The sequence below is a fragment of the Amblyomma mixtum genome, chromosome 3 (genome assembly GCF_055824585.1).
Source record: "Amblyomma mixtum isolate Tamu chromosome 3, ASM5582458v1, whole genome shotgun sequence".
In the NCBI taxonomy this organism is placed as follows: domain Eukaryota; kingdom Metazoa; phylum Arthropoda; class Arachnida; order Ixodida; family Ixodidae; genus Amblyomma; species Amblyomma mixtum.
This window is the reverse complement of record NC_143014.1, coordinates 256,218,347-256,239,855: the sequence shown is the minus strand read 5'-3', so window position 1 is coordinate 256,239,855 and position 21,509 is coordinate 256,218,347. Positions and strand designations below refer to the sequence as shown.

The following is a 21,509-nucleotide window of genomic DNA, read 5'->3' as shown; positions in this document are numbered from 1 at the left end:
AGCAGTATGGGCGAGGGCGAGCGACACTTATGTTACTCGATTAAAGAATGCCGACTTCGGCCGCTCTTAACAGCACCCCCCCTCCCCCCCCAAAAAAAATACCGGTAATACTTAAAAAAAATATTACAGTGCGACAAAGACGAACACAAGAAAGGACCACACAGGACTAGCGCTAATCCTGCGTGGTCATTTCTTGTGTTCGTCTTGGCCGCGCTATAGCTTTTTTTTTTGTTACAACATGCACCATCTAGCCCCGCAAGAAATTCTTCTAAACCAACAGGGATACCTTTCGCCTGACGTGGTATGAATGCGAAGGCATTGTGCACTACTGCTCTTTCCGTTAATAAGTTTGTGGTTTGTGCTTTTGTGTAACTTTTTTCGCGTTGGCGCACCATTCGCAGCTCGGTGGGTTAATGCCCATATTGTCATGTGTGTTATTTTCCACTTAACGTCATCTTCAACGAGCGGGGAGCCGATCGCCGGTAAAGAGGAAGAGGCTCGGTGAAAAAATCGCTCGTGAGCCCGGCCGCGACCGCTTGGACTGTACCTGGCGCCTGCCTGCTCTCCTGTGGTCTCCAGTGTCCCCACGACCCGCGTCGTTTGAACGACCCGTGACATTCTGGTGGAGGCGCTGTCTTATGCGACGCCATCCCCTACCTCCCGCTTCGCAGAGTCCCATTCCCAGCCCGGGCCGCCGCCCCTCCGCTGAGGAGGCCGAGATACGTGCCAGCAGGCGAATTCAAGGACTCGGCCCCGAATTCGGCCTCTTGCCGCACCTTACAACAAGGTCCGTTCCGGCAGTGCACATGGCTCGGTCTACCGTGAGCCAAGGCCAGCAGACGGATTCTTCGCCCGTGCCTGCAGTGGTTTACGTCCCTGTCGCTCCTCGTTCAGCTCTCCCGTTCCGTGGTGAAGCCTCCGAAGACATCGACGATTGGCTTCAGCACTATGAACGCGTGGCCCGCTACAACGGCTGGTCTGCGGAACATTGCCTGCAAAACTTGTACTTTTGCCTTGAGGGCACTGCCCGTCACTGGTTTGAGAACCACGAGCACACCCTTACGTCGTGGGATACTTGCAAGGCACAACTGCGACTCACTTTTGCTAACCAGCATCGCCGCCAACGCGCAGAGGACCTCCTGCAAACCAGGTTCCAGGGACCCGATGAAACCGTCACAAGCTTCGTCGAAGACGTGTTGCGCCTTAGTGCCCGAGCCGATCCCCGCGCCACGGAGGATAAGAAGGTGCGCATTCTTATGCGAGGAGTGAAGTCAGACATTTTCGGCGGTCTCATTCGGGACCCTCCCACAACCGTGGCCGGCTTTATATCCGAGGCGACTAACATCGAGCGCGCCCTGGCAGCCAGAGCAGATCATTATCGTCGGCTTGCTGGAGTTTCTACCGCTTCCAGTCTTTGCGCTGACCACCCGGGTGGCTTCCCCGTCGACGCCATGAACCTACGCGAGGTCATCCGCGCAGTTGTTAGGGAGGAACTCCAGAAGTGTCTGCCACCCACCGCTTCCTCCTCTTCGTCCCCCTTCACGGAGGTCGTCCGAGAAGAAGTGCAACGTGCACTTTCTCCTCGCTGCACCGTCACCCCTCCTCCGGCACAGCCCGCCGTGACGTACGCCTCCGTCGTCCGTCGCTCGTCGCCGCCACCGCTCGACCACCCGTCCTCCCCTCTGCAGCCATTGTCACCTCCTGCGCCTGTGTCATCCACTCGTCTCCCACAGCGTGGACCAAGCAAGGCCGACGCGTGGAGGACCCCCAATGACCGTCCGCTATGCTTCCACTGCGGGGAAGCCGGTCACGTCTATCGCCGCTGCCCTTATCGGGAGCTCGGTCTTCGCGGATTCCGACGAGATGCGCCCCGCCCCCGGTACGGCGAACAGCCTCGGGAAATTGAGGAATTTCTGCGCCATTCCCCGCCACCTGAGCGGCCTTCTCGTCGTGCGTTTCGCTCGCCGCCGCCGCGCCGCTTCGATTCCCCTCTGCGCGACCGTCGCGGAAGCCTTTCTCCTCGTCGGGAAAACTAAGCCCGGCGACGCCTGGAGGTGGCGTTGCCGACCGAGAATCTGTAAAAGAGCCTCCACGTACGACGTCCCGCTCCCCCTCACCGACCGACGACCTTTCCGCCGATCCTATAGCCGCCTCTGATCGCCCAGTGTACAATAATCTTGACGTCCTTATCGACGGCCACGCCACGACCGCCCTCGTCGACACCGGCGCCGACTACTCCGTTGTGAGTGGGGAGCTGACCCGCCGCCTTCGCAAGGTACTAACGCAGTGGGATGGCCCACAAATCCGAACCGCCGGAGGCCACCTCGTCACCCCGGTAGGCCGCTGCACTTCTCGCGTTGAGATTAACGGTCTCACGTGCCCCGTTACCTTCGTCGTCTTGCAGCGCTGCTCGAGAGATATTATTCTCGGTATGGATTTTCTGACCGAGTTCGGCGCTGTTATCGACCTCGCTGACTGCCGCCTCACCCTTCAACGACCTTGCCTTGACCCGCCGAGCTCCGAGCCGACGTTCTCCGAGGCGCGCATCTTAGCGGACCACGTGACTTTGCCGCCTGACTCGAGCGTGTTTCTGCTGGTCGAGTCCGCACCGGTTGCCTCTGGCGAAGTTCTTCTTGAGGGTAGTGTGCAGCTGCTTCTTGACAGGGGTGTTGGTGTTGCTAGAGGTGTCACGCGTCTTCACTCTGGTTGCACCCAAGTCCTCGTCACGAACTTTCGCAGCGCTCCGCAGCACCTCACCAAGGGCACAGTAATCGGCCTTATCGAGCGCCTCAGCGCCCCTGTCGACGCTGCGACCCTGTCTGCGGCTCCTTCCTGTCCGCCCTCTCCCCAACACTCGGTGCCGCCTTTAGGTGTCAGCATTGCACCGCAGCTCTCTGCTCAGGAGAGAGACGAGCTCGTCGCTCTGCTGGGTGAGTTCCACGACTGCTTTTCTACGTCACCTGGGGTTCGCCAGACGCCAATAGCCAAGCACAGAATAATTACCGACGACGCTGTCCATCCTGTTCGTCAGTCACCTTACCGAGTTTCGTTGAAAGAACGTGAAACCATACAACATCAAGTGCGCGAAATGTTGGCTGATGACATTATCCAACCATCTCACAGCCCGTGGGCTGCTCCGGTGGTGCTAGTGAAGAAAAAAGACGGCACCCTTCGCTTTTGTGTTGACTACCGGCGCCTCAACAGAGTCACGAAGAAGGACGTATATCCACTTCCACGCATCGATGACGCTCTTGATCGCCTGCGCCATGCCCGTTACTTTTCGTCCATCGACCTTAAGAGCGGGTATTGGCAAATAGAAGTGGATGAGCGCGACAGAGAGAAAACTGCTTTCGTCACTCCAGATGGACTTTATGAGTTCAAGGTGATGCCCTTCGGACTCTGTACAGCTCCAGCGACCTTCCAGCGCGTTATGGACACCGTGCTCACCGGCCTCAAATGGCAAACATGCCTTGTCTACCTTGATGACGTCGTAATTTTTTCAAGCACGTTTCATGAACATCTGGTTCGCCTAAAAGCCGTCCTTCAAGCTATCAGAAACGCCGGCCTCACCCTGAAGCCTACGAAGTGCCAGTTTGGCTATGACGAACTGAAGTTTCTCGGTCACGTCGTCAGTCACGAGGGCGTCCGTCCTGATCCAGATAAAACAGTGGCCGTCGCTTCCTTCCCGACGCCGTCAGACAAGAACGCCGTGCGGAGATTCCTGGGCCTCTGCGCTTACTACAGACGCTTTGTTCCCAACTTTTCAGATATCGCCGCGCCGCTTACTCGCCTCACGAAAGAGTCCGTCCACTTCCAGTGGTCTGATGAAGAGCAGATTGCATTTGACCATCTGAAACGGCGCCTGCAGGCTTCCCCTGTACTAGGCCATTTTGATCAGGACGCCGCGACTGAGGTCCACACTGACGCTAGTAACACGGGTCTCGGGGCCGTCTTGATCCAGCATCAGAATGGCGCCGAGCGTGTCATCGCATACGCCAGTCGTGTTTTATCGAAGGCAGAAATCAATTACTCGACAACCGAAAAAGAATGCCTCGCAGTAATTTGGGCGATCACAAAGTTCCGACCCTATCTGTACGGACGCCCATTCCAGGTGGTCACAGACCATCACTCCCTGTGTTGGTTGACCAATCTAAGGGACCCTGCAGGCCGACTTGCGCGGTGGGCTCTCAGACTGCAAGAATTCGACGTTACGATCGTCTACAAATCTGGTCGCCGACACACTGATGCTGACTGCCTGTCCCGCGCTCCCGTCGAATCTGCGCCTACTGATACGGACGACTTTGACATCTTCCTAGGTACTCTAGGTCCTGTAGATATGGCTGCGCGGCAGCGACTCGACCCCGACCTTCGCGCCGTGATCTCACATTTGGAGGGTCAAGGAGGCGTAGTTCCACGTCCTTTTGTGCGCGTACTGCCTCATTTATGCCTCCGAGACAACATTCTTTATAAGAAGAACTTTGCCGAGAGCCCGAGGTCATGGCTTTTGGTTGTGCCCACTAATCTACGCGACGAAATTATGGAAGCGTGTCATGATGACCCCTCCTCAGGACATTTGGGGTTCAGTCGAACGCTCGCGCGAATACGGTCGAAGTATTATTGGCCACAACTTGACAAGACAGTTCGCCATTACACAAGAACCTGCCGCGAGTGTCAACGGCGCAAGACCCCACCCATGAAGCCTGCGGGACTCCTTCACCCCATCACGCCACCGCTCAGTCCGTTCCAGCAAATTGGTATGGACCTACTCGGACCTTTTCCTCAGTCGCGATCGGGGAACCGCTGGATCGCAGTTGCGACGGACTACCTTACGAGGTATGCCGAATCACGTGCTCTGCCGTCATCAACGGCTTCGGATGTGGCAAAGTTTTTCGTCGAGTCCGTTGTTCTTCGGCACGGTGCCCCAGAGGTCCTTATCACTGATCGTGGTGCCGCGTTTGTGTCCGAACTTCTTTCCCAGATACTGAGCTTAAGCCATACCGCTCACCGCAAAACTACCGCATACCACCCGCAAACAAACGGGCTGACCGAGCGCCTTAACAAGACCTTGGCTGACATGCTCTCAATGTATGTAGACATCGAGCACCGAACCTGGGACGAAGTGTTACCTTACGTCACTTTTGCGTATAACACCGCAGTTCAAGAAACTACCGGATTTTCACCATTTCGCCTGGTGCACGGCAGGGAAGTCACTACCATGCTCGACGCTATGCTGCCCCACCAGCCTGACGTCTACACTCACGCCGATGCTCAACTCGTCGCCCAACATGCGGAAGAAGCCCGACAGCTGGCCCGCCTCCGCATCCAAGCCCGCCAGCAAGTCGATGCTCGGCAATACAACCAAGGCCATCGGGATCTTCAATTCAATCCTGGTGATCGCGTGTGGGTGTGGACTCCAATTCGACGCCGTGGCCTTAGCGAAAAGCTGCTCAAAAGATACTTTGGCCCGTACGAAGTGATTCGCCGTATAGGCGAGTTAAATTACGAAGTGTTGCCGATAGTAACGCGTGCGTCCCGCCGCCCGCCTGCCTCCGAGGTTGTTCACGTCGCACGCCTCAAACCGTACTGTGACCGCTCGGAGCACGTGGCCTAACTCTTCGCGCCTTACGCGTTTTTCAGCGCTAATTTTGCTTCTCTGCGCATCGGGACGATGCGCCTTTCGGGAGGAGAGCAATGTCATGTGTGTTATTTTCCACTTAACGTCATCTTCAACGAGCGGGGAGCCGATCGCCGGTAAAGAGGAAGAGGCTCGGTGAAAAAATCGCTCGTGAGCCCGGCCGCGACCGCTTGGACTGTACCTGGCGCCTGCCTGCTCTCCTGTGGTCTCCAGTGTCCCCACGACCCGCGTCGTTTGAACGACCCGTGACAATATACGCTGAATTGGTCATTCTCTGCGTAACATTCATAGATGGCGGCGAGTCCTCATACCACTACCAGCACAGTGGCGCAGCGGTTAAGCGATGCGCCACTGCGTTGGCAGGTGGCTGTTCCTGTCACAGCCACCCGTAGGGACTGTGCGACCCATGTTGCTCTTTCCGAGAAACTTCTCACGCAGATGGCACGACGCTCATCGGAATTTACCACAGCTTGTTCGCATTGGCTGCAGTTTGCGCAGCGCTCCTCCGCACTTCCTCGACCTTACGCGAGTCACTACCGAGTAACTGGGGTATGCTCGGGTAAGTTTCCACACTTTGTGCTCATTCTTTCTGCTGACACTTATGTTAACTCGTTCTGTTATCGCCATGCATGAGCCAAGAAATGCGTACAAATTAAAATGAAGCGGAACAGTACTTAGATGGTTCGGAACAAGTGATGTCAGAGTGGTCTTGCCCCAAGAAACAAGCCCACGGCGCTATGGCAGAAATAACTGGAGAGTCCTGAAATCTATTTCCCACGTGGGCTTCGCTAAGCAAGCGAAAAACTATTCTTGGCATTGAAAGGAAAAAGGAATACAGCAAACGGACGCGTTCTCTTAAAGGCGGCTTGATCGCGGGGAAAGCTTTCCCTTAAAAGAGAGCATCAGAAGCGTTCACCGCAGGCACAAGTAACGTTACTAAGAAACGAGAGAGTTAAATGCCAATCCTTATAACACATTACACAAATTCGCGGTTTTCCAAGATGCAAAGGAGAAAAGAAGCTGAGCTGATTTAGCTAGAAGGAGCATGGAAGCAAGGTTTATAGATGGGCTGTTGCATTGGAAGATAGAGTGGAGAGTAGCGGAAAGTTGAATTACGCTTGTATAGGCCATACAGTGCCATTTCACGGGTTCGGATGCTTTATTTGGCTTAAATTCGTTATATTTAACAGGATGAGATGTTCGAGGAATCAGATAGTATATGTTATGATTTGTTATGTCACGTGAGTTTTCGACACACTCATATATTCCAAGGAACTTAGCACAGAAGCGTTCGGTCAATAGTTATCTTGGCCGTGGCTGGGCGGTCGGCTGAAGACTCTTCCAGACACAGCGTACTCCCTGTGCCTGCGCCTTCCACGACCCTTGACCTCGACGGCGGGGCTGGCAACAGTCCCCTGCGTCTAGTGCTCCGTGCGCGCTGTCGCAGAGCCGGACCGAGGCGGTGAGGCGCTTGTCGAGCTCGGCGATCCGTGGCCGTCCAGATGAGCACGCCACGCGGGTCGAGGTGTGCCAGCTGCTTCCAAAGCACAGGCCGACTCATTGCCACCGGCAGTGAAGAACGCAGGCAGCAGACGGCGTTCATTTTGGCGGAGCCCAGGCGGTGAGCCGGGGGTACCTGTCCAATAAGAACGGTAGGTCAGACATACCGGGGTTTTGCCTCTTGTAAAAGGGATTTCAGTCAGTGGTTACGGCGTTCGGCTGCTGACTCGAAAGACGCGGGTTCGATTCTGGCCGCGGAAGTCGAATTTCGATTAAGGCGAATTCTAGAAGCCCGTGTGCTGTGCGATGCCAGTGTACGTTAAAGAACTCCAGGTGGTCGAAATTTCCGGAGCCCTTCACTACGGCGTCCCTCATAGCGTGAGTGGCTTTGGGAGGTTAAACCGCCAGAAACCAAAAGTGATTCTCGGTGGCGGTGTGAAAGCGGAATGTCAGACTGATATCGGACGAGCGAAGGAGGGCAGAACAAAGAGCGTGAGGGGTTCTTCTGTGTCATCTGCTTCGTGTTCTTCGTGGCGCGCAGAACGGGAAGTATGCCGATGATGGTGGTTTTAAGTAGAAATGGCACTCAGATGGCCTTACTGTTCTTGTCCTCGCGCGATAGGCTCGCTGATCGCGCCCCGGGAAATAGTTCAGTTGGCTTCGCCTGCCGTCCAAGACAACAGAGGCCTGAATTTGGGTTAGAGAATAGTAGCCTTCAACGCACCCCGGCTCACCGTTCATCTCCATGGCGAGGTCGATGCAGCAGAAAGGAAACTCGGCCGAAGGCCGCATGACAGCGATGGGAGCCATGTTGCGGTACCTTGGAGCTTTAGACTTCCGCGGTAGGGCGCATGCTGGGAAGCACCCACGCCGGAAGGAGCGGCCTCGAGGACTGCGATCGCGGAAACACTAACTTAAAAAAACAAACAAAGAGGCGTGGAGAATCGTTGCTCTTTCAATGTAGTCCTGGCCCGTCATACGGTGTGCGACTGTTCGCCGTTACCGCAGCCGCAGTTAGCACCACGCAGCAGCTCATTTCACAAATACGAGCATCTCAGTTTACACAACCTGCCCTTAGCGTGCCAGCGAGCTGCATTTACTAGAAATATTTCTTAAAAAATCTGAGGCATGGCTTAATTCCAAAGTACTATTCTCGTCTGAAAGAAGCGCAGTAAAAAACCGACAAAGAATTCCAACATACTTGTACATTACGTGCCCTTAAAATCCACGCAAGTTTGCAATTTCTCGTGCCGGTGCTCGTGTGCACATGAACACTCAGTCCCACCCAATGTGGTTAATCGCCTTCAGACGGGAGGCTCGAGAGACATTGTTTATTTGAAAAATAGTGTTCAGATTACAGCGGCATTTTGTTTCTTCCTATAGTAGCGTAGAAACGCTGCGGTGAGGAACAATAATGCATCTGCCATATGCATGCAAGAAATTGAATTAAATGCTGTAAGCCTTATATTTCTTTGCGCCATTTTTTTCCTACGCGGTTCTACACCTACAGACTAAACGCCATCATACGCACGTCACAATTATCACAGCGCTCGCAGGACAGGAAAAAAAGTATCGTTTTAAACAGCACTCAAAAGCACAAAATCTCTTCTGACCTGCCGAAATGCAGTAGTAATTTATCTTGCAACAAATGCCCCTATTCTTGGTTCACAAGCGAAAAAAGTAGCGGTAAGCTCGCGTATCTGAAGCACACCAACTGAGGATGTGGTGTCACTCGCTACTGCAATTGAAATATCCCTTATATGATTGAAAATTATGAATAAACACCTCCCCATTGGCAGGTTGTTGTTTTAAACAAATAGGCATGCTCTTCTGTTCGATGACTCGAAACGAGCGTAGTCATTTCCAGCCCGAATGAGTTGTGGCGAACATTCATTGTTTTAAGCAACCAAATAAATTGCGCTTTGTAATAAACTGACCCCGCCGAACAAAGGCACCTGCAGGCGTGCTAGAACCAGCCCCCACTGAAATCGTCCGTTAGCGGCGGGCGGGTCAAGCGTGTATTTTCGTCCCACTGACTAACGAAAAGATTTCAAGCGCCTTTATTAGGGCTTATTAGCGCTGGCGTTTATCAGCGTAGAGACACTCGGTCATTCGTCCGTGAACCAGAACAATGAACGAATGAAACGCGGTTTGCTGCGCCGTCACAACGAGGTTATGCGTGCCAGCGTAGAGGAAGAGGAGGGTTGATTTGGTCGAAATAGGTTGCGAAAGGTCTTTGATTTTTATCCCACCTTACAGGCTGGGCTTGGCTCTTAATATTTTGCGGAGACGATCATAAATCCAGAGTCATACTCTGGGCTTGTCTATTTGCAAGGACCAAACCTGGTCAGGTGGCCTTCTACACGTACTTTGTTTCTTTCGATAGTTGTTACATAGTATAAATTCACAAAAGTTACGGGGCAAGCCACCTTAGGAGTGGTATCTGATATCATTAGACTTCGTTGCTTTCGGTCTTTGTTACGTATATATTGTCTTTACCTTTAACACACACATACAAAAAAACTGAACTATGTGTAGTAAGAGCTACAATGTCTGTAAATGTACTCGTACAACTGTTGTTACCGGCACCTCGCTGTCTTGCCATGCAATGGGGCCCGAGCGCCGTCAAGTGAATTAACCTTCACTTTTTGTCTCGGGTCCCTCATTTCTTACTGAAATGGAAACAAACTTCAAACTTCAAAACTATGGGGCAAGCCACCTTAGGAGTGGTATCTGATATGATTAGACTTAACATCTGTCGCAGCGATTACTGCGACTTCTGCGTGCGTTGGTGTCAATTTCATTGTAATTGTCTGTCCATCAGTCGCCATACCCCGAGCTGTTAGCTTCAGTACATATATCTGTACATATGTGTTTCACTAAAAATAAGGTTCCCCATGTTTTCACTTATAACATAAATAATAGCAGACTGCTTTCAGTGTTGGAACTTAAATATCTTGGTGTATATTTAACAAGTTCAATGTCTTGGCATCGTCACGTGGATTTTGTTACTGCCAAAGCCTGTCGTGTTTTAGGCTTCCTGCGACGTAACGCTAAACTTTTCTCTTTAAAGACTAAAGAACTGCTGTATAATACAAATGTTATAAGCATACTTGAGTATGCTTGCACAGTCTGGGATCCGAAATCATTTCTTGACGTTCAAAAGCTAGAAAGAGTTCAGAATTTGGCTGTTCGTTTGGTTTTCAATAACTATGGTCGATATTTTAGTGTAACGAGCGCGAAAAAATCTTTGGGTTGGGACTCCCTTCAAAAGCGTAGGAAAGTTCTGCGTTTAAAATTATTTCATAATATATTTCATTCTAGAACTGGAATAGACAGAACCAAATATGTAGCCAACCCTGATTACGTGTCTTTACGAAGAGATCATCCACTTAAAGTTAAAGAATACAGATGCCGGACTGACCTTTTTAAATTGTCTTTTTTCCCCAAAACGGTTTCGGAATGGAACAAGTTGCCTGAGGAAGTAGTGTCCTATTATCAAATGATTCATTTTCTTCCATGCTGTGACATTTTTTATGTATAATAATTCCGTGTTCTTTCTATCTCATTGTTATCTTTTTTTGTAACCACCTGCATGAGGTAGCATTTGTGTACTTTTTTTCAACCCCCCCCCCCCCCCACTGTAATGCCAGACAATGGCGCTCTGGGTATGATGACAAATAAATAAAAAAGTACCAGCCATCCGCTATGCTGTGACGGTGCCGAAATTTGCATGCATCTCATTTCAACGCGACAGCGTTAAAGGTCCCGTTCTCGAGAAATCGCGAGAATGGCTCTGGCAGCTGGTCCAGAGAGCAACCTAGGAGGCAGGTGGGCCACCTAGGTCACGTGAACTTGCGGCATCATTGCAACCAGCCCACCGGCTAGTACCCATCGTGGCAGGGGGCAGATAGTAGTAGTCAGTTTGTCCCTTCTAATAACAGTGAAGGGATACCAACTAGCCCAAACTGCCGTTCTTCTACAGATAAATTAAAGATTGGTCACTAGGGAAGAACAACCTGGGCCGCACAACGGCTACCCGCTGGAAGCACCTGCCCACGCAGGGCAGTGGCGCATCGCTTGACCGCTGCACCACTGCGCCAGGAGGGGTATGAGGACTCCCAGTGACTTGTAAATAAAGTAGAGAATTACCTTCTGCATATATGGGTTTAGCGTGCCATCGTGGTCCTGCCGCAGACGACTACGACAGCCCCAGCAAGCCTGCCAAGCACGCGCAGTCTGAATTTCGTGGCTGCTCAACTGAATGCCGGCGGCGCGCTATTCCGTTCCCGCCTAGCTGAGGGGGGGGGGGGGGGGGGGGGGGGGTCCTGCCAAATATATATGCGGAGACCCGACAACGACTTTGTCTGCCATTCATCTCCACATAGGAAATAGCCCATTACGCTATCGAGTAATACCATAAATGCGGAGCTGAAGTGTCCCCCTCAATTTTTTTCTCATTTTTGAGAACATTTTCTAGATTGTTTGTTGAACTGAATAGTTCATATTCACCCATTTATTTCGAGTAGTATTCTGTATCTTCAGCCCTATGTGTAATGATATCTAGGTGGCTATGTAGAAAATAGGCAGCTCACAACCTGATAGGAGGGTTGTGATGACGTCATACGATGACGGGACCTCTCTCAAGTGATCAGACCATTAATTGCAACCTGCTATGATGGGCGCGTTGCTCACAGTCCGGCGGCCAGGTAGCCACGGTGGGCAGGTTGTGAGGACGTAAAAGGTCGCGTCACTCTCTTATCGTGGGCTCAAGGGCGTCACTATGCCTAATTCTTGCAATATTGCGCTCACGGTGCGGGAATCTGTAAATGGCACCCGATGTAGCATAGCCTTCTAGGAGATGGTCTCCGCGCTTGCAGACACTAGAAGTTCCCTTCAAATCAAACGGCCTTGTGGTAATGGTTGCAGAGCTTTCCAGGGTGCGTGCGGAGCTCACGAGTGACAGTAAGCTCACGAGTGGCAGTGTGGGTGCGGCAGCAATGCCAAGATGCTTCGTTCAAACCCGTTCTTGTTTGCAACCCAGGTTTCGCTTGGTTTGCTGCTGGCTTCTTCCGGACCTTCTTCGACGACTTCTACAAGCAATTCTACGACGGAATTGATCCGGCTGCCGTTGATCCCGGGTCATGACTGGGACTTTCATCTAATACCCGATGGAGCCAATGGCGTTGCTTTGCTCCTGAGACAAGGCATAAGCTAATCAGCAATGCCAGATGTCCCAGGTGTTGAAGCGGTCTGGCGTAAGATCCGGACTGGCCGCAGCCACGTCTGCCGTGTACAGACCCCCCCCCCCCCCTCCTCCGCCCAGGCAGAAGTATCTTATCTTGAACAGCTTCTAGACTATATGCTCAGGCATATGGTGGGAAGTGCCATAATAATGGCAGGAGATTTCAACTTCCCAGATGTGAACTGGAGCTCTTTGCGCCCATCGAATGTTACAAACAACATCTTGCTCAGTTTTCTGCTTATCTTCAACCTAACCCAAATAGTTTCCAATCCTACTCGTGTGCAGGACACTTCAAGCTCTATTTTAGATCTTATTTTAGTCAATGACTACTTCTTAAAAGGAAAGATTAATGTCGATATACTTTAAGGGTTATCTGACCATGATATGGTATACTGTGCACGATATCAATTTCAAATCAAATTCGCCAACGCAGTACTAGAAAGCGCGTGTACGCATTTAACAAAGCAGATAATGATGCCATTATGACTTACCTTGCCCACGAGTACTATGATTTATATGACTCTTTACAGAGGGCTTTGATAGCATTGATGACATCTGGCCAGAGTTCAAAGCTCATGTAATGCACTGCTTGAGGCAATTTGCACCGCAAGTAATAAAGACTATAAATAAACACAATCCTTGGATTACACGTGAAGTGATTCATTTAAAACGCAGAATTAAAAGGTTAAGGAAATTCATTCAACAGATAATTAAAGGAACAAACAGCGGTAGCCAAACAACGCTTTCGCAGTACAACGCTGAGCAATTTTATCAATGATTCGCCCCAGAAATTCTGGCGCTATATTAGTCACAAAGATAACACCCGAGAACCGTTGTCACCGACGGAAGGAAGGAAGCAAGCTGAAGCGTTCAATGTCTTTTTCCATTCCGTATTCACTCCTGATAATGGCGCGATGCATGATTACAGGCCAGAAATTATGCAGCAAAACGATGTATTAGGTGCACCAGTTATAACTGAAGCAGTAGTTTTCTCGCTGCTGTTCAGTTTAGATGACAAAAAGTGCAATGGCCCAGACGGTATCCCAAATTGCTTTCTTAAACGTTATGCGGAACCTGTAAGCAAATATTTATGTCTACTTTACAATAAATCTATCAGTGAACAATGCCTCCCAGCGGGCTGGAAAATTGCAAAAATAGTATCCTCAAGTCGAGAGATATTTCTTGCCAGTAAAATTATAGGCCCATTTCTCTGGCGTGTACTTGCTGCAAAATCTTAGAACATATAATTTTAAAATTTATTACGCAATTTGTCGAAGAAAAGAACATTCTTCGCTCTCACCAACATGGCTTCACAAGAGGTCTGTCTACTGTCATCCAACTTGTTGAGATTCTACATGATTTCGCTAAAGCAATTAATGACCAAACGCAATTAGACGTAATTTATCTTGACTTTTCTAAAGCCTTTGACCGTGTCTGCCACTCAAAATTGCTTCTGAAACTCAAATATACTTTAGGGGATGGGCCAGTTGTGCAACGAACCCGCTGTTATTTATCTGACCATCGCCAGATTGTTCAGTTCGGCGCCCATACTTCCTAAACAGTGCCTGTCCTCACGGGTGTACCACAGGGCTCCGTTTTAGCTTCTAACCTTTTCCTCTTGTTTATAAACGACATAACTAGACAGGTGGATTCCAAGATAAGACTATTCGCAGACGACTGCGTCCTGTATAGAGAATACCAAATTGCTCTCAACAAGGATTTTTGTTTGATAGCCCAATGGTGCACGGACTGGCAAATGGCCATAAACCTTAACAAAACAGTATCAATGTCTATAACAAAAAAGGAATCTAAGCTGTGTTTTTCGTACGGATGTGACAGTACGATCTTCAAAACAGTCACTGAGTGTAAGTACTTGGGCGTCGTGGTCTCATCAGATATGGGATGGTCAGCTCATGTAGACTATGTGGCAAACAAAGCGATGCGGAAGTTGATGTATCTAAAACGGGCCCTGCGGTACTCTACGAGAGAAGTGAAATTTTTGGCTTATGTGATGTGTATTCGCCGATATTGGAATATGCGAACGTGGCATAGTTTCCGTTTGTCCAAAATCAAATATCTATGCTCGAAGCTGTCCAGCGGAAGGCCACGCGTTTTATCTGCAACAGATACCGACTCACGCACGCAGATGCTGACCGAGATTTTCGGAATATTTCGGAGATTTTCGGAATTTTCGCCCGGAACCGTAACCGCGCCGAACCCATATTTTTTTCGCCACCTTGGAACTGAACCCGAACCAGAACGATTCAAAGGAACCGTTCCGAACCGGTTCGGGACCCGGTTCAGCCCCAGTTTTTTCGCATCCCGGCATACGTCTTGTTTTCCGACAAAATGAGATGATCTATCACACAGATTTACCCACCCGTAGCTCTCTGCGCCGGGAAGTGAGAAAATTGTACCCAGTATATGCGACAGCAAACTTACAGGAGATGTGGTGCCTGGGAAGAAGCCTAATTGACCCTTCTGTAATGTACTACCGCCAATTCTAAACACTTGTAGAGTACGGTCCACTGTTAAAGGGAACATGCGATCGCGCGGCCTCCGCGCTTCGCGGAGCGCTGCCGCCGAGAACTTGTGGGAATTGTCGGCACAAGACGCATGCGCAGTAAGCATGACGCTGGTGACTCCGCGCATGCGCCTGATGCCGCCTATTCTCACCGCATCCAGGCGGCAGGACTTCCTGAAGCGCAGAGCACACGCGATCGCATGTTCCCTTTAACAATGGACCATACTGTACGTCAGGTTTATGTGAAATCTTGAGTTAGTACTCCTCCCCTTTTACATATTTGCGTAAATCTTTAATCAAACTGTTCAATAAAGTACTATAGACACAAAACTTTTGCTTGCTTGCTTTCTTCTTTCAAAGAATATGTTAGACGTTGCTGTACATGGAGCACCGCGTGGTATTCACCAACACAATAAAAAATTTATATTTGAATTTCTTCTTGACCCTGTTTCGGTTTCACCAACATAGCGATGGGTGTGATGTGTAGTGGAAATCAGGTCGCGTGAGGGCCTAAAAACGGCAATATAACTGCTGATACGTCGTTCGTTGTAATGATAGGTCTTGAAGCCGGCTGATTTAAGTGATACAGTGAGTCAAAACAACGCATCAGCGTTTGTATTAGTTTTCCCGTGCCTCACGTGACCTAATGTTGAACTCACGTAACAGCCATCATTCGGTTGAAACTGAAACAGCATGGAAGAATAAATTCTTTTCTAAATTATTTAGCAGCAGTAGCCGAATACCACACAGTGATCCGTGCATTCTAATATCCATGGCGTCATTTGAAAGGAGAAAACACGCAATAAAACTGGATGTTCATAGGCATTTTAGTACCGATTGAGAATGCCTTCCTTTTCTTTGCGTCATTTCCCACAAATAGACGAAATATTAGCGCGAGGACCCAACAATATTGTGAAGGTGGTTTTTGAGGAAAGGAAATGGCGCAGTCTGTCTCACTTCTTGATGGACACCTGAACCGCGCCGTAAGAGAGGGAGGAAGGTGGGGATGAAAGAAAAAAAGAGAAACAGGCGCAGTAGGGGTGGGCTCCGGAATAATGTCTACCAGCTGCGAATCCTTAAAGGGCAACTGCATGGGTTTTAGAAATCGACAAGCTTAAAAGGGTCAATTTGTGAAATTCCAGGTAAAGTATGCGAAGTCCTTTTGGCCTAGCATTTGAAACGGTGACGTAATCACCAATTAAAATTGCGACGGCCTTCAAGCTTCTCCGCAGCGCACAACGCTAAGGGGGGACGCATGATGACGTCATCGAAAGTATCCGTACATTTCCAAGGCAAAAACGCCTTTGAAAGAAAAAAACCAACGCCACCGAAGTCAAAGCCCGCCGAACGTTGTTTGGCAGCGTCCAACGAGGCACGGCAGGGCGTGGCTCACGGCAGCAGTAATTTGAAATCATATATACCTTCCGTGACATCACATTGAACTTCGCCGCACTCGACTGTTGCTTTGACGAGAAGTGCAAAATTTAATCGCCGATTACGTCACTATTTTAAATGGTAGCGCAGAAAACTTAGCATGCTTTACCTACAGCCTATATAGATTTGAATCCTTGAGTATCGCGAAATTTTCAAAAAGTGGCGCAGTTGCCCTTTAACGTGCACTGACATCGCGCAGCCCACGGTGCCTTTTGCGTTTCGCTTCCAACAAAACGTGGTCGCCGGAGCCGAGCTCGAGCCCGGGTACACTGAATAAGTAACCGAGCGTCCTAACCACTGAACAACCGCAGTAGGTAGTGCAACATTTACTTTTGTAGGCGCTCATTGTCTGAGACAACAAGTTCTAAATAAAACCCCTCACGATGGGTCTGTAGAGCAATAAAGAAAAAAAATGGCTCAATGGCTGTGGAGCTCGGCTGCTGATTCCAAAAATACAAAAACCAGCGTGACGTCGAAAATCCCGAGCTGGTCTCCGTTAATCTGGAACCCTCCACTACACCGCCTGTCATGTAGCCCCAATGTCTACTCGACACGTTAAACATGAGATATTACTACTAGTATTACCAAAAGGGTGTATAAATTGGTGCAGCTTCTTTTTCTTTTAGAATCCGCATATTCTTGTTTGCACCCAACGGAAATAAGCAACGAAAGGCGGGTTCTTGGCAACGGTGGAGATATACTAATAAGAAAAAAATAAATACCGATTACACAAAAGGACAATGCGGAAATACATGCGCTCGCTGGCATGCGATAGTGATTCCGCCCAGAGAGATGCTACTGCGATGAAATGTAACTACGATAAAGTGATTTCGTTATGCCGATTCGCTGAAATCGTTCTGCTTCTAAGAAAGAATGGCTGCCAGTCGCCAGCGCGCGGCTGCATCCGCTGTTCTCGCACTGCTCGATCTTGAATTCTCTGTCTGGCGACTTATATCTACTTCTCGCAGTCATATTTGCCGTTCTTAGTGTCTGACACAACAGGCTTATGCTTCTTTGGCGTTTTTTTCGTAGAACGCTTGGACGACTGAATACGTTGAGCCTTCACAACAATCTGCCTCGGTTATATCGGGTACAGGTGGGTGCCGAGGGGTGGAGAGATGGGTGAAAGTTTTTGAAGGTGCATTTTTACCAGTGAATGCTCTGATGTACGCCCACCAGAGTGTGAATCAAGGATGGAGGCTGCACGCACGCAACGAAGTTATTTTTGGGAAAGCAGGCTATACTGCGAACGCAGTAAAATGAATAACTAAAAGGGTATGCATAGTCTAACCTCTCACTCCGAGCGGGATTCGTACTAATGGCGGCGCAACAGAAAACCTTGTTTACAGATGCTTTAAGCTATTCGGCTATCTTGTAGGCTTTTTTTTATGGTTGTTGCATGGAATATTTGGAACCTCTCTGACACTGCTCATGCCTTACTTGACCACGTCGATTTCAGCGATCTCGGCATAAGGCATGCCAACATAACTCCCTGCCTCTGCCCGCACATGCTATGCATATGCATACCACGCGACTAGCATGGCCCGCAAGGATTTCAGAATTATCTAATCGCTATTGTGAGTTGATCCGCCACCATGGCCAGTAGCTTCGCTTTTGACGATGCCCCTTTCTCACGCGCACCGCGCTTCTTCCATTCGGGATGCTTTGCCGAGCCGGCGAACGCGTAGGCAGCGGTTGCCCTCGTTGGCCATCGACGCGGGTTTGGCCGGCGGTTACTTACTATTTGAATAGAAAATTACAGCTTATCGTTAACGTGCTTTCTTTAGCGTTTACAGTGTTACCGGACGCCGGACTTAACGGTTAGCGCTGCACACAGCAGTGCCGCCTTTTAATTCCATTTCTGGGTTGACATGTTCTTTCCGGGGCGGCGTCGTGAAGGTTGAGGGGCGCTATTTCATTTGCGTGCTTAGCGGAAGGACGACCTCTACAACCTCGGGGTAGTTCACCACGCCACCTCGTTCGCTATAACCGAGTGGTGTGGCCAGAGTTGTTCGCTGTATCTGCGACGAATTTCCGTTGCCCTTATGCATATTTTCATAGTAGCACCACACCCGCTCGTAATAAGCGAGCGTTCGTTATATCTACGGCCATTAAAGTGGGCTCCACTGTACATCCGCCGACTTTCCTTTAATACACCAGTATCAAGAAAGTCTAGGTAAGGCTGTATATGTATGGGTAGAGGAAGTAATGCCCGATCGCAACATTTGTCATCTGCCTTGTGGAGAGGCCGTGCAGGTAAGTAAAAGCGAAGAGTGAGAAAACCGAATGAATCAGCACTCGCGAGCATGTCCAGAAAATACGGGCGAGCACTTAGTCACCTATTAAGCACAGCTGCCAGAAAGGGGCTGTTTGTAGTTTTGAAAATAAATGCCTGAAACCAGCTGGTGGACAAATGGTGCACGCCAGATTAACCACTCTTTATCACTCTATCAAGGGCGCAAAAAATTCTGTTGACGAAAAGGTTGCCTTTCATAGCACCCCAGGAAAAGTCCCAAACATTCTATCACAAACAAATTTCCTACTTTACTATAGTAAGAAGCTACGATTAGCTCAGTTTTTGAACCTACTGAGTTATAGATGCTTGGGATACATAACGTGAGTGACAAAGGCGATGTCGAATAGGTGATTTAAATAAAATATGTTTGGTAAGTTCTGCATGTTAGGGAGAGCCAGTGCTCCCACGAGGCTCTCGATGGGTGGGAGATGGGCGGTGGAGGGATTCTCGAACATATTCTTACCATGTAGTAAAGGAGGTGGGGACTGGCAAGTCGGTTTCGGGGTGACGGAAAGGTATCATCTGCCTGTATATGTATACGTGCCAACACATGACAGTTTCGTTTCTCAGTAGTGCGCGGGAACGTAGAGGGCACGTGTGGCGGAAATTTTGGTGCCCCGTAAGTACACTGCGTACGAGAAAGTACCAACTGACTAAAGCTTTAAGGGAGACCTATTACTCGCGCTACGGGGTCGCCCAAACTGCTGAATCAGGAGGGTCTTGTAGATGCAAAATCCTTCGGCTTTTCGTCCTACACCTCATAAGGTGGATTATAGCGTATATACATAGCCGATTTCTATTCATTTCGAGTTCATTTCATTTTGCGGCTCTTGCCGTAAATTCGTCTTTTTGCTGCAGACAATAAATAAAATAGGTAAAGTGAGAACATCTCACATTAAACAATTTTTTCATGCTCAAGTAACGCAGTAAACTCGACAAAAGGAAGACGGGAGACGACACGAGCGCAGACTAACAACTGGTTATTTTATTCTAGGAAAAGTACATAAAGGCGCAGGACACAGGAAACAACCCCAAAGAACAGAACAAAGGTTTAAACTTAAAAACCATTCTGCGCATGCACATCACATCCTGACGTCTTTTTAACGAAATTCGAAGAGTATCTTCCACAGCAGACGGCACTCCCCTATATCCTGGACCTCACACAACGCCAAGAAAGCCTGACTCCTTATCTACCAAATTGATAGATGGTGAAGCAACACTCATCGGCTTCCTTCCAGATCCCATTGGCCTCGACCAACTCCCTACAAATGCAAACAGGGTTATTAACACGTTCACTGCGTCGTGGCCCACCGGTGGGTCACGCAACGCACTCCAGCCGTGCTGGCGCAAACAACGAGTCGTTTCTTGCAGTGCGGCGACGATATGCTTCCACAAATGCATGAAAATGCGTTTCCACTATCATATCACAGATGGCGGTAGAGATTAAAGCGCGCCTGTATTTACTGACATTGGCGCATGCAATGCGTCTGATGATAAAGCTGGCGGATATCAGGAAACGGCGCAGAAAATGTTCCAGCTACCTGCTCCAGCCTTTTGTTCGGGCGCTTTCCACATGCGCAACGTACTTTTGAAAAGCGCTCACAATGTGTGCAAGAGAGAGAATTAGTCTACCCTATTCACAATGACTTGGCTCACTCTCAGTGCCAAGCCTCGTGGTCCTCATCCTAGTGCTTTTCATTTTTCACGAGCATTCAAAAATTGTGATGGACTGTCAAAAATTCGACGGAGGTACAGAAAACCAGAAGAAAAGACCTTGCGGTGGAAGCGGATCCGCCGGAACACATGGCAGCCCAAATACGTTGCCATCCACTTCTGCTCCAGCGAACGTTGAGTGTTTAAGCAGCGACGATGACAGCCTCGAATAGTTATTGGAAAGGTCTTCTGAACTGTGGGATGGCTAAGCGTTTGCGGTGAAGCGGTATCTGAGATTTCGGAAAATGGTGATGTTCAGGCTTCATTACCTGCCGAAAGCTGGAATGCGATAACGACTAGAGTTTGAGCGATGTCGTATTCAAGCCCTCCTGTGCTAATCAACCTCCCGACTAGCAACGATGCTCTCAGCTTGCTTTCTCTTTTTTTGACAGATGACATTTGGGACATGATAGTCCATGAGACAAACAGGTACGGGAAGCAGTACATAGACTCGAACGTCCTACAAGAGCAATCGCGTGTGAAGAAATGGACTGAGACAAACGTGCAAGAAATGAAAGTGTTCGTTGGTGTACTGATCTGCATGGGTCTAGTAAGGCTTCCTAGTCAGCAGCACTACTGGGCAAGAAGCGATCTGTACGGCGTAAACTGCACTCGCCAGAACATGGCCCGCGACTGGTTTCTGCTGCTACTAAGGTTCTGGCATTTCGCACTTGCATCAGTGTCACAACGCAACGTCGCAACGAAGATGCCACAAATTTGTGTCCGTACAGACACGAAGTGCTCCCAAACAATCCAAGCCTGCGAAATTTCTACTTGCCTAGTCAAGCCGAGATCATCGGCGCCGCAATTTGACCTTCAAGCGGAGGAGCGATGAAGGTGCGGCAGACAAGTGACATGCTTTCTCTCATTCTCTCCTTTATCCTTTTCCTTAAGGCGCAGTTCAGGTCTCTACCGAGATGTGAGACAGATACCGCGCCATTTCCTTTCCTCAAAAACCAATTTTCCATTTTCAATTTACTCTTTCTTCCTTTATTCTTTCACTCCCTCCTTTATCCCTTACCTTCCTGTGTGGTTCAAGTGTCCACTAATATGTGACAGTTCCTGCGCCATTTCCTTTGATGAAAAGGAGCACAACTAGATCCCTGGGTCCGTGCACACCTCAGTCTCGCTTTCATGTACAGAGGGCAAAACACATGCCTAG

The 21,509-nt window shown here is 49.5% G+C and overlaps 1 protein-coding gene across 1 annotated transcript; it reads left to right on the top strand.

The window, feature by feature from the left end:
* Positions 1–495: 495 nt before the first annotated feature.
* LOC149354466 (uncharacterized) lies at positions 496–3,149 on the top strand. The gene is made up of 2 exons (XM_089583335.1): positions 496–2,335; positions 2,405–3,149. Exon 1 carries the CDS (start codon positions 639–641, stop codon positions 2,034–2,036), a length of 1,398 nt encoding a protein of 465 aa, XP_089439461.1. The 5' UTR covers positions 496–638; the 3' UTR covers positions 2,037–2,335; positions 2,405–3,149.
* The last annotated feature ends 18,360 nt before the right edge of the window (positions 3,150–21,509 follow it).